This window comes from Camelus dromedarius, chromosome 18 (genome assembly GCF_036321535.1).
Source record: "Camelus dromedarius isolate mCamDro1 chromosome 18, mCamDro1.pat, whole genome shotgun sequence".
Taxonomy (NCBI): Eukaryota; Metazoa; Chordata; class Mammalia; order Artiodactyla; family Camelidae; genus Camelus; species Camelus dromedarius.
Genome location: NC_087453.1, coordinates 17,245,191 through 17,261,943, shown reverse-complemented (window position 1 = coordinate 17,261,943; position 16,753 = coordinate 17,245,191). Strand labels below are relative to the sequence as shown.

Genomic DNA, 16,753 nt, shown 5'->3' with positions numbered 1-16,753 from the left:
CTCGCCGTCTGTTCTTCTGACAGTAGCACACTCTTGATTACTGTAAGTTTGTAGTAAGTTTTGAAATTGGAAACTGAGACTCCTCCAAGTTCTTCTTTTTCAAGTTATTTTGGCTACTTGGGGCCTCTTGCAATCCTGCATGAATTTGAGAGTCAGCTTTTCTATGTCTGCAAAAGAGGCTGTTGGAATTTGGATAGAGATTATGTTGAATCGGGATTGCTTTGGGTAGCATTGACATTTTAACAATGTTAAGTCTTCCTACCCATGGACACAATGTTTTTCCAATAATTTAGGTCTTGCTTAATTTCTTTCAGCAATGTTTTATAGTTCGTGTTGTATCAGTCTCTTACCTCCTTGGTTAAATTTATTCCTAAGTATTTTATTCTTTTAGATGCTTTTGGAAATGAAATTGCATTCTTAATTCCTTTTTCAGATTGTCCATTGCTGATGTGTAAAAACACAACTTTTGTGTGTTGATTGCAAAGTTGACCGCAACTTTGCTGAATCTATTAGCTCTAGTAGCTTTCTTGTGGATTATTTGGCATTATCTATGCACAGAATCATGTCATCTGTGAGTATAAACAACTTTATTTCTTCCTTTCCATTTTGGATACCTTTTCTTTCTTTGAGTGGGGGCGGCTAATTGTTCTTTTTCTTGTCTAATTGGATGATTTCTATTTCTTTTTCTTGCCTAATTTTCTTGTCTAGAACTTCAGTACAATGTTGAATAGCAGTGGTGAAAAGGCATCCTGTGTGGCTCCTGATCCTAGGGGGAGAGCTTGCAGTCTTCCACCACTGAGTTTGATCTTAGTTGTGGGTTTTTCATAAATGTCATTGATCACGTTAAGTTCCCTTTTAGTCCTAGTTTTTCTTGTTCTTGTTTTTGTTCTTTTCTGTTTGTTTTTAATCATGAAAGGCTGTTATACTTTGTCAAATGTCTTTTCTGCAATTGAGATGATCCTGTTTTTCTCCCTTCATTCTATTAATATGATTGATTTTCTTGTGTTTAACTGCCTTTGCATTCTCAGGAGAAATCCCACTTGGTTACACTGTATAATTCTTTTAATGTGCTATTGTGTTTGGTTTGCTAGTATTTTGTTGAGGATTTTTGCATCTAGATTCATAAGGTATATTGGTCTATAATTTTCTTTTTGTGAAAAATTTATCTGGCTTTGGTATCAGGATAATGCTTACTTCACAGAATAAGTTAGAAGGTGACTTAATTCTTTTTCATGGCTGAATAATATCCCATTGTGTGGATATACTACAGTTTGTTTATCCATTCACTGGTTGACCATTATTTGGGTTGCTTCTACCTTTGCACTATGATGCATAATTCTACTACAAACCTTATGTAGAAATTTTTATGGACATATGTTTGCATTTCTCTGGGGTATATAGCTAGGAGTGGAATTGCTGGGTCATATGGTAACTTGGATGTTTAACCATTTGAAGACCTACCAAACTGTTTTCCAGAGCAGCTGCATTATTTTACATTCCCACCAGCAACGCATGAGGGTTCCAATTTCTCCACCTTCTTGTCAATACTTATTACTGGACTTTTAAAATTCTAGCCATCCTAGGATATGTGAAGTGGTATCTCGTTGCGGTTTTCATTTGCATTTCCTTGATGATTAATGATGTTGAGCATCTTTTCAAAAGCTTATTGGCATGTTGTGTACTTTCTTTGGAGAAATGCCTGTTCACATCCTTTACCTATTAAAGTTTAGTGGTGAGAGCTTGCTGTATACTTGTATTCAGAATATTATCTTCTTCAGTCCACACCTGCAACCCTTCTCCAAACACTGCCCTAGAGTTCCTGGACTCTGCTTTGGGAGGTAGGAGTTTGTGCAGCGCCTCGGAGGAATAAAAATACCCTCCAGAGCTCCTCTTGTGATCAGGCGAGGTTGAGCCTTGGTCTGGAATTACACCTTGGCTTCCTTCGTTTCTCCATCCTGTTTCCCTCTTCCCATGGTTTCTCTCATGATCGCCTCTTCAGCAAATCACCTGCACCTGAATCCTCATTGCCAGGTCCGCTTCTAGGGGAACTAGACCTCAGAAAGGGCTTGGAATGGCTGAGGAACTAAAAGGCAGTCCGTGTTGCTGGAACTCAGAGAACCTGGAGATTGGGGTAAGGAGAGGCTACAGTGGTCTGACCACAGAGACCTGACCACACAGAGCTTTGTAGATCACAGCCATGGACGGGGTGGGGGTCATTTGGAGAGCCATGGGGTCCACTGGGCTGTGTTAAGTGGGGACTGTCATCATTTTACATTTTGCAAAGGTCCCTCTCTGTGTGGAGGATGGATAAAAGGGCCCACGTGGCTACAAGAAGACCCTCAAGGATGCTGTTACAATGGTCCAGGGGAGAGGGGATGGAGGGTGGGATAAGGGTGGGAAGCTGGAGGGAGAGAGAAATAGATTAAGGAGAGATTAGAGGGCATGGATTTAGGAGCTGTGGGGAAGTTCAAGGACAACTTGTAGGTTTCCAGCCTGGGCGCCTGGATGGATGGTCAGTGCATAGAGAGGGAGGCAGAACTGGGAGGGTAGATCAGGAGTTCCACAGGCCAGACCACATCAGTTTGCCATCCCTGGTCATGCCCAATCCCCCCATTTCACAGAAGGAGAAAATGAGGCCTAAGGAAGTGCAGTGATTCTTCCAGGTCCCCATCATGCCCCAGACCTGAGGGGATGGGATCCAAGGGTCCTGCTGCCCAGCCAGAGGACTTGTTTATTCTCTAGGGGGCCCACTGGCTTGGCCTCAGAGAGCTATTTTGCAACTGGGAGAGGGTGGGGTTTCAGGCCTAATGGTTTTGTTCTGGGCTGGAAGCCAGTTCACAGCTCACAGAGAACAGAATATCTCAGTTTCATGAGGGCAGCCTATGCCCTGACCCTGGCCAGCTTCCCTGTCTGGGTTTGGTGTGGGTGACTTGAAGGCATGAGGATGTGGGGTGCCCACCTCAGAATGGCCGACATCTGCTCTCCAGGATTTGGCATGGACCAGAATGAGGCCCGGATCTGAGGTTTCCCCTTCTCTAGGCCTTTTCCTGCTGTGTGACCTTGGGCACATCACCTCTCTCTCCAGTCTTCAATCTTCTCAGCTGTAAAATGGAGACATCCTAGAGTATGACTTCTGTGCCCTCAGGGTTGTAGGGAATACCAGGTGAAGAAATGAATGGACAAAAAAGTACTTTGTAAACTGTAAACTGCAAACTGCCTAAACTTTTATTTGGGCTCAGTCCTATCTCTGCCCCAAGCTATTGCCCAGTGGACTTCTCAGACTTCACATGATGGCCACCCCTCTGGAGAGGAAAAGGCCTGTGTAGAGCTCAGGGATCCTTTCTTATCCTGGCCCAGTATCCTTAACAAACCCATTAGATAGATGGGGAAAACTGAGAGTCAGCCGTCTGCTCAGGGTCACCAGGCTGTTAGGATTCGAAGGCCGGTTTCTCTGATTCCAAAGATGAGAAAGATCCTTAACCATTCAATGACCTGTTTGGACAGATAAGATAAACTGAGAGCCAGAAAGGGGAAGCAACCTGCCTGGGGTCACACAGGCAGTCAGCAACAGGGCAGAAGTGTCACAAAAGGTCCCTGGCTCCCAGGCCATACTCCTCCTAACAACACCCCTTGCCCACCAACCCCTGGAGCTTGAAAAGGGGGCTCCCATCACTGTGGGCTATTCCCAGTCATGTCACTGGCAGACGTGGGGTCCCCTATCAGCCCCAAATTCTTCCCACCAGAACAGGCTGCAAACTTTCTTAAAAGATCCGACGAAGAGACACACCGCCATCTCCTCAGCGCAGCCTCTGGGGGTCAGTGGGAATCTTTTGCGGAGGCCACGCCATGCCCCCTCCATGGGCAGGTCAGGGCAAAAGTCAATCAGTTGGGTTTCTTTGGCCTTTGAGAGACAACTGGGGAATCCTGAAAGCTAATGAGGTAATCTACATGATTCAAAGAGCGAAAAACTCTTTGGGAATTCATTGGTGGCCTCTGGAGAAATGTCTTCCTTGATTTGTTGGATAATGAAAGCACAGGCTGGCTGGGCTGGAGCCAAAGTATAATACTACATACCATTTAATGAGCACTTACTGTGGTCCAGGGGCCTTTTTAAGGCTTTCCGCATATTAACTCATTTAATACTCACAGCAAGCCTCTGGGGTCTGATGATTCTCATTTTACAGGTGAGGGAACCAAGGCGCAGGGACGGGGCATATCTTGGCCAAGAACTCAGCCTGTAAGTCACGGAGCCTGGGCTGGGGACCTGTCCATCCGACTCCAGAACCATGTGACTGACCTCTGCGCCACACTGCCTTGGGTACAGGAGGCCAGGGTAAGCACTGCCCAAAGGGCCAAGCCCTGCCCAGCCCAAGCCCCTGGGCACAGTCCAGGCATAGCAGGACTGCTGAGGGGACAAAGCCCGTGGCCACTGCAGAACCAGTGATTAGCCCAGGTTTGTCTGAGGGTGAGTCCAGAGCATCAGTGTTGTATCAAGTACTAGCTTGGCCACTCGCTACATAACACTAGGCAAGGTATCACCTTGACTTCTCTGAGTGTCAGTTTCCTCCTCAGTAAAATGGGGTGAAATTAGTATTGGTTTCATCAGATTGTTGTGAAAAATGCAACAAGCCCTACCAAGTTTATAAAGGGCTTAGCACCAAGCCAGGCACAAAGAAAATGTAGAGTAAATGTTCGCTATTAATATTATTATATTTCATTTCTGCATCCCCTCCTCCTCCATGGGCTCCTGTGAGTAGACAGGTTGTTGAGGCTTGGCTCTTTTGGAGACAGAGAGATGCATAAGATGGCTTCAGGGACCCCTCCCTCCCAAGGATTCTTGGATTATCCACACTGTGCTTGAACCCCCCTTATCCCTAGATGTAGCTGTAGTCTCTTAGAAGTCAGTTTTCATACTTGCACCCCAGGTACCCTGGCTCCCTGCCTGTGGTCCCCACTGGCTGGATGCTGTTGCTACAGCAACAGCATTTTAAGAGACTTTGGCCCCCCTCTGAGGCAATAGGCATGGCTGGAGATGGGCTGATCAAATGCCTCCTGCATCCTCAGGCCTGTGTGGACAGAAGGCAGGAGAGTGGAACGGGAGCATCAGAGCTGGCTCCGGGCGGGGGGCCGGCTCAGACCTCAGCCCCAAGCGTTTCCCAACGGCACCCCCACCTCACTGTGTTGCATGGGTTATACCCGAGTAGTTGGTTACAGATGCAGATTCTAGCCACCCCTGTCCCCAAGGGTCTGATTTTAATTATCTGGGGTGGGATCTCCTAGGAAGCTACCTTTGATGAGCTCTGCCTGTGGTTCTGAGACAGACAGGCCCCAGACTACTCTTGACGAAATATTCAGTCTTGGAAGATTCCTGAAGACATTTTGGGCGTTGAGGTTTGTGCGGCTCTCTCTGCCAAGGAGACTCCTGAGAAACCCTCTTTGTCCTCCCTGGCCCGCTCTGGTCCTGCCTCCCTCTCCTTCTGCCTCCTCATTTTGTGGGAGGATGTGTGCCACACCCTCTCCCCGGAGCCAGGAAAATTCTAGGGCTAGGCTGCCAGAAGTCATCTTGGTCTCATCCTAAGGCAGAGGCAGGGGGCGCACACTCTCAGGATGATGACATTCAGGGGAGGCGCTAGCCAGGGTCACTCTGGGCAGTGGGAAAGGCTCTCTGTCTTCCAAATGCTCTGAGATCAGAGGTGAAAAGGCCTTTTCCCACTGTCTCCCCACACCACCTGCTGGATGGAGACTGCCCCCACTCCCAGTCTCAACCACAGCAGAACACGATGACACTGGGCACCAGAGACTGTGCCTAAATTGAGAGGGGGCTTGAGGGTGGGGAGAGTGGATGGAGGCTCTAAGGAGCCGTGGTGAGGAGGAGGAGAAGACAGAGATCATGGGAGAGGGAGGGGGTCCTCTCTGGGGTTCCTTGAACTCACGACTGATGGCCCATGGCAGTTGGAGGAGCCAAATGACACAGCAGAGACGCAGCAGACAGTCCACCGCCCTTCCCCATCCCTTGCGTACTCACTGGCCTCCAGCAGGTGATTCGCTTTGCCCGAGGCCAGTGGTGACAGCGAAAAAATTACATGCGGTAATCTGCTTGACAGCACACCCTTTACATCCTTCCCAGCCTCGCCTCCCTGCTCCTTCACCAGTGGCTCCTGGGATCCCTGCCAAATAAATGCACACTCGAATCCTTGTCTAGGGTCTGTTTCATGGGACCTTAAGACAAGAAGCCACTGTCCAGTCTGCCCACTTGGTGTTCCGTATGAGGGCAACCTGCCCCTCGTGCCCCAAAAGCAAGCTCGCATATCCCTGAATTCCAGGTGGGCGTCTGGCCTGCACACATCCGAGACCTCTGGAAGGGTCTGTACCATAGCTCTTTCCACAGTGAGAGTTTGGGGTTTTGGAGCCAATCCCACACTCTACCGCATCCTGCGCCAACCTCCACTCTCACTCTTCTGAATGTGTGGAGTCAGGTCTTCCTGGACGTTCCGGGGGCCGGGAGCAGGTGCGGGACTTGTCTTCCCAGCACAGGCCAAACTCAGTGGCCAAGTCTCGATGGATCGTCCAGGGCTCCCCAGCTTTCTCTGTAGCTGGGCCCCACCCCAGCCACCCCTGACCTGGGAGCCTGGTGTGATTGACAGGCGCTCCCAGCTAGAGGGACGCGGGAGGACTTGTCTGTGGTGAGTCTTCCAGAGACGTCTGTGAGTCTGTCCCCTCTGAGGAGAAGCTGCCCCCAGGGGGACGGGGGATTTGACTCTGCCTGGGGAGCCGCTGCCAGGAGAAGAGGGTGGCCAGAAAACGCTCGGGGGCAGAATCGAGGGGCCTGGGGATGCTTTTACCTTCACCAGCCTCAACAGCCTGGCCAGCTTCCTGGGGTGGAGGGTCTGCCCGGAAATTTCTGTTCTGTCCCCGTCTGGGCGCCCAAGGAGGCCAACAGGATTTTGGTGAATGATCCAGGCCCGGTGAGTTCTGGAGTGGCAGGTCCCGTCTTCCCTTGCAAGTGACTTCTCCTTCCAGCCCCTGGCCCTTGATGGCCACCCCTCTGAGTTCCAGGCATGCCAGGTGGGCAGTGGGGCCTGCTGGGCATGGACAGTGGGCCAGTGCCTTCTTCAGGAGGGTCTGGATCTCCTCATGTCTCACCCGGGCCTCCTCCCACAGGTCCCGGCCCACGCCCTCCTGGCTCAGAGAGGCCACCTGCAGCCCCACGGCCGTGAGCTTCTCAGCAGGGAACTCAGACGCCAGGCGCTGCAGGTAACGGTGGAGGCGGCGCTGGTCCCCAGGGCTGGCCTTTTGGGCCTTGCCAAGCCTGAGTTGGGCCATCAGGTCCTGACAGTCCATGTGGAACCAGGTCACCTGGGAGACAAAAAGAGAGGGAGGTGGGGGCTCTGTGGGGACAGCAATGTGCCTCTCCAAGCAGATCGGTGGGGGCGGGGCTTGGAGAATAAGCATTGGGAGGCTGAATTGATAATAAACGCCCAATCAACGTGGTCGCGATTTTCTGCGCTGACGATGATGACACTATTTCCCTCTCTTCCCCAGGCAATACCGCCCTCCAGCGCCCACCAGGATACAGGCCCAACATCCTTGAGATCTTCAGGCACAGTCTCATAGAATTCTGGGCCAGCAAGGACCTCTTTAGGGGTGTTTCTCCCTCGGTAAATTGTGCTAGATAATCAGGAAAATTTGAGAGCTGAAAACTTGGATTCTCAGACTGTAGGAATTCCTTTATACGTGGTGCACAGGGAGGAGTCCAGCTGCTGTGTATGGAGTACTGACTGTTTGCTAGGCTCTGTGCGTCTCATATATGATCACACTGAACCAGCAGCCCATTTTGCAGAGGAGGAAACTGAGGCTCAGAAACATGACATCACTTGCCCCAGGTCACACTGCAAGTTGAGGAGGAGCTGGGATTTGAACTCAGCTCTGTCCAGCCTCCAAGAGGGTATCTTCCAAGCATCACCTTGCACAGGAGAAACTGGCCCAGGCAGGGCAGTGCCCTTGCAGTCACACAGCGAGACTGTCAGCCAGCCCAGGCCCGGAGGCCTCCTCACTCCGGCCTGGCCTCTGCCCCATTTGGGGAATACTGCCTGTCCCCACTTCACCCACAAAATGTCTGTAGGCTGCAAAGGAGCCAACACGTTCCCAGCAGCTCGTGAAAAACATAATCTTTCTCTCCATTAATTTAGAAGCCGACAGCGAGCTGTTAGGCGGTGAGGATTGGAGAACCATTTTCTCCGAGGAAACCATCTTTCCGCGGATTAAGGGAACTTGTCTTTAGATAAATGGCTTCATATTCGCGGAAGCACACTGAGCTCACGGCTGGGAAAGGGCTCTATAAATCTCCGTTAGCGGCACAGTCGGGTTATTATTATTTAGTGCCAAAGCTGCCGCCAGCCGCTGGGGCTGAGCCCAGCACTGAGCCGTCCTGTCTGTCTGTCTGGGACTGGATCTTCCAGGCTGAGCTGGTCAGAGGCTCGTCGGAAATCATCTTGCCCAACCCCTTGTTGTGCGGATTACAATTCAGGGCCAGAGAGGAGAAGGGGCCGGTGGAATAGCGAGAGATGGCCAAGGTGGGACTCAGGGTCAAGGCCGCCCCCTCCTGTCCTGTAAGGCCTGCCACAGACTCCGCCCTGGCACACGTACCCCAGCCTTCCTTCCTCCTGGGCCTCCTCACTCCTCCTCCATTCACTGGGCCGGTTACCCAGCTCCTCTGGAGGCTGACCCTGTGCTGGGTGCTGCAGTAGAACAGGACCCAGTCAGACCCCTTCCCTGCCTCGGGGAGCCCAGCTCACAGGTGACAGATAAGGGACAGGTGAGCAGGTGATGAAGCAACAGGATAATCTTGGATTACAAAGAGCGTCATGCAGTCGTCAGCACAGGGTGAAGGCAGATAAGGGGCAGGTGCTCGGAGGTCAGGAAGGGCCTCTGTGAAGAAGGGACTTGTGAGCTGAGTCATACAAAAGGCAAGAAGCCAGCCCCTCGAGGGGAAGAGTTTTCCAGGCTGAGGGAACAGCCTGTGCAAAGGCCTCAGAGCTGCAGCTGGTTTGGTTTCTCCAGGGAAGGCCAAGGGGGCTGAAATTGGCTAAAATTAGTAAACAAGGGAGAGAAGCTTCCAGATACTCTTAACCCATGAGGCATGACTCCTCCTCCTCTTAATGGTAATAATAATGTGGGTGTTAAAAATAATAATTTCCAATTTGAACAAAGCCCGGGATAGGGGCAGGAGGGTGCCCACACTGAATTTAATTCTCTCACTACCTTGCAAGGCCAGCACTAGAGCCAGATGACCTGGGTCTGAATCTCAGCAATGCCGCTTCCTAGTTGTGTGACCCTGGGTGGGTTACTTGACTTCTCTGTGTTTCCTGCCTCACAGGGTTGGTGTGACAATAAAATTGTATGAAATGGCTAGAACAGGGCCTGGTATATAATAAGAACTCTGTACATAAGCATTGGTTGCTATTGTTGTTGTTGTTGTTATTACTACTACTACTACTATTATTATCATCATCATCATCATCATCATCATCATCATCATCATCATCATCATCATCACTATCATTACCAGTGACGAGGAACTGAGGCCCAGAGCAGTGAAGACGGCTGTTGAGGTCACACAGCCTGGGCAGGCACAGCCCTGACTCTACGTCTCAGATCCTGCTACTGTCTCTCTCTCTAATCTCTGAATAGGTAGGAGCTGGGGAACTGTCACTGCCTCTGCCCACATCTGCCTCCCTTGCCAGCCTCCCCAGGGAGACAGAGAGCAGCCTGGGCCTGTCCTCCCAGCGCCCCAGGCGGGAGTTGACCGGCATTCCTCTCCCTGCCGCCGAAGCATACTGTGTTCTCGTCCCCTGTGTGCTGGCTGGCCTGACAGCTGGGAGGCTGGGGTCAGGCTCTTCCCACACTCCGGGGCAGCTGAGGGCAGAGGGCCCAGGCCAGCAGTGTGTGCTCTCATCTCATCTGGGTACAGCTCCCGCCAGCTGCTCCCTGGCCCACCTAGGCCTCAGTTTCCCCAGCAGGAAAAATGCAGGATTTGGCCAAAGGGATTTAGGAGGTGTGGGGGGTGGGACTCTTAAGTCAAATCCTGCCCGACCACCGGCCCTCTGGGGGACCTTGAGCAAGCCACTTTCCTCTTTGGGCCTTAGTTTCTTCATCTGTAAAATAGAAACAACGCTGGTGCTCCTCCCTCAGAAAGAGATGGTGAGAATTAAATCAGGCAGGGTTTGGAGGGTCTGGCGTGGAGTACAGTGTCAGTAACATGGGCTACCCCCTAATAGTCACCTAATCTCTGTCACCATCATCAGCTTGCCTGCTTGGACATGGGAACTGTCACTCCCCGCTCCCCTTTGGCGAAGAACATAACATATGGATGCATCTGGGTTCAAATTCTAGCTGTTCTTTCCTCTAACTGTGTGGCCTTGGGCAAGGTACTTCCCCTGTGGGCCTCAGCTTCCTCATCTGTGAAATGAGGCAGATCAACCTTGCCACACTGAGTTGCCAAGGGACAACAGATGCAAAGTGATGGCCTTCTTCTTGCCTCCTACCTCACCTCTGCCCACCCTCCCCTGAACCGTTGTCCCAGAAACCTGACCCTCTCCTCCTCCCTCGTGGCCAAACTCTGAATTCATGGCGAGGACTGAGGCCTCTGTTCTGAAGGGGCTCAGAGCAGCCTCAGGGCCCGTCCTCAGCCAGCTGTCCCTCCTTTCCCAGCTGCGTCCCACCCCCCCCCATCTGCACGGCTCAAGGTGGGGCATGGGAAAGCGTACAAGAATGGTGCTTGGCTTGCTGTGTGCCCTTGGCTAAGTGATGGCCCTTCTCTGAACCTGTTTTCCCAACTCTGCAACAGAGGAGTGGGACAAGATCAAGGTTCTTAGCCTGGTCTGGACCCCGTGAAGTTGTCTGCAAAGGTCTGTGTATAGAGGAAAAGTCTATAGGTTTGACCCAACTTATGGAAATCCCCAGGCTCTGCCCTTAATCCCAACATTTAAGAAGCAGGTGATTTTTGAGAGTCCTTTGAGAGTTTATGTCCAGGTCACGGGGAGGCTGCCTGGTATTGCGGGACAAGCTGGGGACAGGGATCAGCCAGGCCTGGTTTAGGAGGGTAACTTAACCTCTCAAACCTTGTTTCGCTTCTGGAAAATGCAGGTCATGCTTTCTCCCCATCGTGGGGCTGGGGTGTGAATCAGGCAAAGAGCCTGGGGCTGCGTCTTCGCCACTCCCTGTCCCCACCCTACCTCCTAGGTGCTGATGGCAGGGGCGGGGGAATCTATGCGGGTGGGACCTGGGACGCCCGGGCTCACCTTCTTACAGAAGTGGTGGAGGTGGAGCAGGGTCTCCAGGTCGGTGCGTTGCCGCTCAGCTGCCATGTAGAAGTGGGTCAGCTTAGCCTGGAAGGCCCGCTGGGTGAAGGAGAAGGCTACCAGCTCCGGAAGCTCCGTCCCTCCTGCCTCCCCGGACCCTCGGGCTGCAGCTCCCAGCTGGGCCGCCTCCTTGGACAGCTCCAGGCCATGGCGGTACTGGGCCTGAGCAGGGAGGGAGGGGGTGTCTACTCAGCTCACAGCTAGGCTGAGGTCTCCCCAAGAGGTCAAGAACCTCCTGCTGCCCCGCTGCTGAGTTATGAGACTTCCTGAGCCTCAGTTTTTTCATCTATAAAATGGGAGCCCTGGGTTCACTTTGCCCAGCTGGGACTCTGCTTGGTGTCACCTCCTTCCGGAAAAACTCCCCAACCTTAGGGTCTGAATTAGAGGCTCCTCATCTGTGTCCCCACAGTTCTCCCTTTCTGGTTATTTCCCTGTTGGTCCCCCACCTATACCCATCACTGGCCTGGGAGTTCCCAGAGGGCTGTAACAGAGGCTGAATCACCCTGTGTCCCAGGACCCAGCACATCCAGGATGCAGATTCCTGCCCCTGCTCTCTGACGCTGATTCAGCAGGACTAGAATAGGATTCTGGAATGTGTATTTTAAGAAATCCTCCAGGGATTCTGAGATTGATCATCTTTGGACTTGGTAGTCAGGAAGACTTCTGGAGGAAACGATATCTAAGCTGAACACTTTGTGATCCAAGCTGCTCTCCTCCCTGTCTTGGGAAGATTTCTTGCACTCTCCCACCCCCTCACCTGTGCCCAGCAGTGCCACCCCCTGCCCTGTCCTCTCCATCTGCTCCCATCCTGCTTCTCGTTTCAGGAACGCACCGCAGCCTGAAGGAAGAAGTCCTCAAACTCTGCATGGGCTTTCTCCACTGTCTCCAAGCTTCCGTCCTTGGGGGTCAGCACCTGCAGGCACCGGTTTCCTTCCTGCTCTATCCAGTTGCCGACCTGGGGCAGGGGAGGGAGGTTTGCGCATGAGGGGCTACTGCAGAGACATCCATTGGCCAGCTACCCGCCTTCCTGGGAGGCTGAGGTCTTCCTGTCCTCAGTCATTCAGGGGCTAGACCTGTGCCCACTGGCCTGGACTGAAGTGCTCCCAGTTCTGGGGAGGAGAAAAGAGACAGCTGGGGGAGGGTGTGCACTGTCATGTTCTTCAAATAACTCAAGGAGAGAGGGTTCCCTAAGTGGGACCCTAGAAAGCCAGAGCCATGTGCATAGTAGGCCCTCCATGCATACTTGTCAGAATGAAGTCACAGGATGGTAAATTCGGGCTGACTCTAACCACTGAGTGCTGCCCAGCCATAAGAGGGGCAGCCTCAGGAGTGATGAGCTCCCTGTCCCTAGGGGCATGCAAACAGCAAAAGGGAGAAAGCTGCTTGCTATAGAGGAAGGTGCATGGGCCTGCAGTGAACTCACCGAGCGAACTGGGCAAACCACTCCCCTTTTCTGGGCTTCAGTCTATTCTGTGGCAAAATGAAGTAGGTGTGAGGATTCGAAGAGGGACAGAGAGGGTAAGATGGCTCTTGCCCCCACAAACAGAAGTTCTCTTCATATTCTGGGGTGTCTCGAGGAGCATCACCCAGCTTATCCTCACAAAGCCCATGTAGTGGGCACTAACATTATTCCCCATTTAACAGATGAGGAGACTGAGGTTTAATAACCCATTTAGATTCACACCACTAGTAAGTGCTGGAGCCGGGACTGGAACCCAGGCCATCTGGCTCCGGCACGCTGGGCTCCACGGCCCAGCCCGTGAAGAAATGCGTTGGTTCCAGGCACTGGCCATTGGACAGAGTGGTCGCCAGGTGTGCGACCACGGGCAGGTGACATCATGTCTGCCAGCCTGTTTCCTTATCAGTGAGTAGGAGAAACCCTAGCATCATTCCCACATCACTGGTCAGGGGTGAGGTTGGAAGGCAGTGATGTAAGCAAAGGCTCTGACCCAGGGCCTGGCACAAAGCTGGCATTTAATAAATACAGCTTCTGGAGCTCTGTCTTCACCCACTAAGCTTACGGGGTGCATGTCCGGGGCCAGGTCCTGAGAATGACTGCCTGGCTCTCGCACAGCCTGGTGTCCTTACACCAGAGCAAAGCCCCTGGCTGGGGCAGGGTCCAGAGCAGGCAGAAGCCCCCACGTCCCTGGGCCAGCCTCCTCTCTCACCTGGTGGATGGCAGCCTCCAGGCGGCCCAGGCGGACCCGGAGCTCCAGCCTCCTCAGGAGATGGTTGGACGCGGTGACAAGGACATGCAGCTGCTCATCCACGAGGCTGTACAGAGCAGCAGCTTCAGCCAGGTGGCTCCTGGGAGGCCAGGGAGGATGAGAGAAAACCCAGGTGCTTGCCCCCATCCCCCACCCCCAGTGCTCCTGCTCAGCATAGACCTGCCTCCCTGACGCCCAACAACTCTGTGGCCCTGGCCTGCATGTTACAGCTGCTGACTTGCTGTGTGACCTTGGGCAGGTCCTTACACCTCTCTGGGCCTCAGTCTTGGCCTTCCATGGGACTGGGAAGACCAGAGGACACAGCAAGAAACCAAATGACCCTCCCTTTCCCTGGGAAGATGTGAGCCAAGCTGGACAGATCTAGGTTCAAATTCCAGCCCTGCTATCTTCTAGTACTAGGAGCTCGTGCAAACTTCTCACCCTTTCTGTATCCCCGTTTTCTCAGCTATGAACAGTGGGGATAACAGAACCCCTTCATAGGGTGCTTGTGAGAATTAAATGATCTAACCCTCTGGCTCTCAACCCTGGCTACACATTAGAACTTGCTCTGGGAGCTTCAAAAATCTCAAAGCCCAGGCCCCTCCCCAACCCAGGCCAACCAAGCCTGTCTCTGAGTGCGGCCTGGACATCAGTGCAAACCTGCCCTCATGCACTCAAAATATTTAACATAGTGTCCAGCCCAAAATGTTGTTAGTGCTTGTTATTTCTGTTACAATGATGGTGAGTGGTTGTAACACACCTCTCCACTCTGGTCTCCATTTTACAGATGGAAAAACTGAGGTCTGGAGAGAGGAACTGACTCGCATGCATAAGTCTGCATTGGAACCCAGTTCATGGCCTCTTCTGCACATTATTTTTTAAAATGGTCAAAGCCAGTAAGACATAAATGAAGGGGTGCAGATGGGGTTTCAGGTGTGGTGACACTTGGGTGAAGGGAGGAACCTCGGGGTCTTCTCAATACTGCTCAAATCCCACCCCACCCACCTCTGCCCTATGGGTCCTTTAGACGGAAAAGGGAAAAGAGGAGATGGAAGGAGAGTCTGTTTTCCTGGAGGGAGCCTTGCTCTGAGCCTCTTTGTCTGACTGCAGCTTCCCATGGGTCACTGCCTTTCCAGGGAAAGGGTGAGCAGCCAGGGTACGTGAACGGGATGGACAATGCCAGGCAGAGGGAGGGAGGAAGGGGCCGACAGGCAGGAGCTGCAAAGCAAACACGTAGAGTGGCTCACATGGGACAACAGCGCCCCCTGGTGGAGCTGCTGGTGGCCAGCGGTCTGGAGGGGCCCACGGTGGACCAGAGGGGCCCAGTGCCAGCCGCCTCCAGGCCGTATGAGGGGCAGGAGGACAACTCCACATCCAGCATCCCCCACTGCTCACATTAGTGCGAATCTGTCTGCGGGCACAGCTCCAAGTGATGTATTCGAGATTTTGGGCCAGCCTGCATGGATTCAAGTCCTGGCCCCAACCACGTCCAAGCTGTGCGACCCTGGGCAAGTCACTTAATCTCTCTCTAAGCCTCAGGCTCCTCCACTCGAGGAAAATACGAGGATCCACTTCGGTAGGGGTGGGGAATTAAACAAGTTAATATTGGTAAAGTCCTTAGAACAATGCTCTGTTCATACTAAGTGCTATTTAAGGTTGGTTAAATAGACAAAATGTTCTTGGAAGCTTATGCAAACCTTGCAGTTGTGTTCGTCCTAATAGAAATAAAATATTTACAATTACTGGCTGATTTAATTATTGATTTGACTCCCCTCGCCCTTAAATTTAAGAAAATTGGTACTTTCTAGGAATGTGTATTGTTTGTTCTGTGGTTCGGAGACCCCGACACACCATGAGGTTCTCCCGGCCCTGCCAGGGAAGGCAGGACAGTGCAGAGGTTAGTGCTCTGATGGCCTGGCTGCTACTTCTCTTCACTCAGCCTCAGGTGTCCATCAGTCAAATAGGAAGATGTGAGCCTCACATGGTCTTATGAGGAATAAAAGAGGTGGGTCCTTGAAAGGGCTCAGCCCGGTGTCTGGGTCAGAGAGAGTGCTTGGTCCACGAGGGTGACCAGAAATGGTCAAGAGTGGTCCTCTGATTCCCACCCCAGGCTGAAGATGGCTGGGGCTGAGGACAGGCAGAGAAGGGAATGGAAATTTGCCAAGACACAGGAGCCTGTGACCAGGCCTCAGCCCAGGATATGGGCCTTGCAAACACCACACTTTGGGCATCCGTGGTGCCTACCCTGTGTGTCCCCAGTCCAAGCCCCAGCTGGGGGAACAGGATGGATTGGGGGTGGAAAAGCCTGATGTCCATACCTGACGTCCGGGTTGAAGTCCAGCCTGCTGCCTTCCTGCCACAGCCTGGCCAGCGTGGCTCCACCTTCCCGCTGGAGGCCCAGGAGGCCTGGGTCCCTCAGCACGGCCTCCATCAGCTCCTTGGATTTGCTCAGACACCTAGAGGCCTCCTGCCAGGGTAGGGAGGTGGCCTGAGGCCCATTCCCATTCTCTCCCTACAATCTTCTGGCACTCCCCACCTGACTCCCCCAGTTTGACATTCAAGGTCCTACAGAAAGTGTATCCTTTCTATCTCTAAAAACATCTCAAGCTGAGCTTCCTCTTATCTCCATGGCAACCTCACTGGTCCAAGGCCACAATCTCTTGCTGGACACCCATCCCAGCCTCTTCATGGATCTCCCCACAGCACTGTGACTCCCCCTGCAGTCTATTCTCTGCATGACAACTGGAAGGATTTCTAAGTACCAAGCTGATCACTCCGTTGCTGCTTAGAACTTCCCAGTGGTTTCTTTGCCCATTTAGAATCAAATCCCAACCTACATACTCCTTGATACAACCCCATGGGTCCAGAAGAGCTGAATGTATGAAGCACAAAGTGCCTTCCCATGGCAGGTTCCGTCTCACCCTTCAAGGCTGAACTTCAACACCACCTTGTCAGGCAGGTTGTCCCTCCTTCCCCATTAGTCTCAATCTTACTTTTGTAGCATTCAGTACAACTTGTAACTACACATCTATTTCTTTTTTTCTTCCTTTTTAAAATTATTTTTTAATGGAGGTGCTATGGATTGAACCCAGGACCTCGTGCATACTAAGCATAGGCTTCTACCACTGAGCTATTATCCTCCCCTGCTAAACGTCCATTTATTTGTTTGCGTTTTTAATGGCAACT

General features: G+C 52.2%; 1 protein-coding gene and 1 long non-coding RNA gene across 2 annotated transcripts in view; one reads left to right on the top strand and one right to left on the bottom strand.

Annotated features, from left to right (window-relative positions):
- The first annotated feature begins 1,695 nt into the window (after positions 1-1,695).
- Positions 1,696-8,136, top strand: LOC116147386 (uncharacterized). The gene is made up of 4 exons (XR_004130928.2): positions 1,696-2,131; positions 4,185-4,333; positions 7,162-7,254; positions 7,543-8,136. It is a non-coding gene; the product is annotated as an uncharacterized LOC116147386 (long non-coding RNA).
- KIAA1755 (KIAA1755 ortholog) overlaps positions 4,296-16,753 on the bottom strand; it is a 35,435-nt gene continuing 22,977 nt past the window's right edge. The window contains exons 10-14 of the mRNA XM_010975235.3: positions 15,886-16,034; positions 13,529-13,667; positions 12,193-12,315; positions 11,301-11,522; positions 4,296-7,356 (exon numbers count right to left, since the gene is read on the bottom strand). Coding sequence (XP_010973537.2) covers positions 6,655-7,356; positions 11,301-11,522; positions 12,193-12,315; positions 13,529-13,667; positions 15,886-16,034 — 1,335 coding nt within the window. The 3' untranslated portion in view covers positions 4,296-6,654. The remainder of the gene's footprint in view (positions 7,357-11,300; positions 11,523-12,192; positions 12,316-13,528; positions 13,668-15,885; positions 16,035-16,753) is intronic.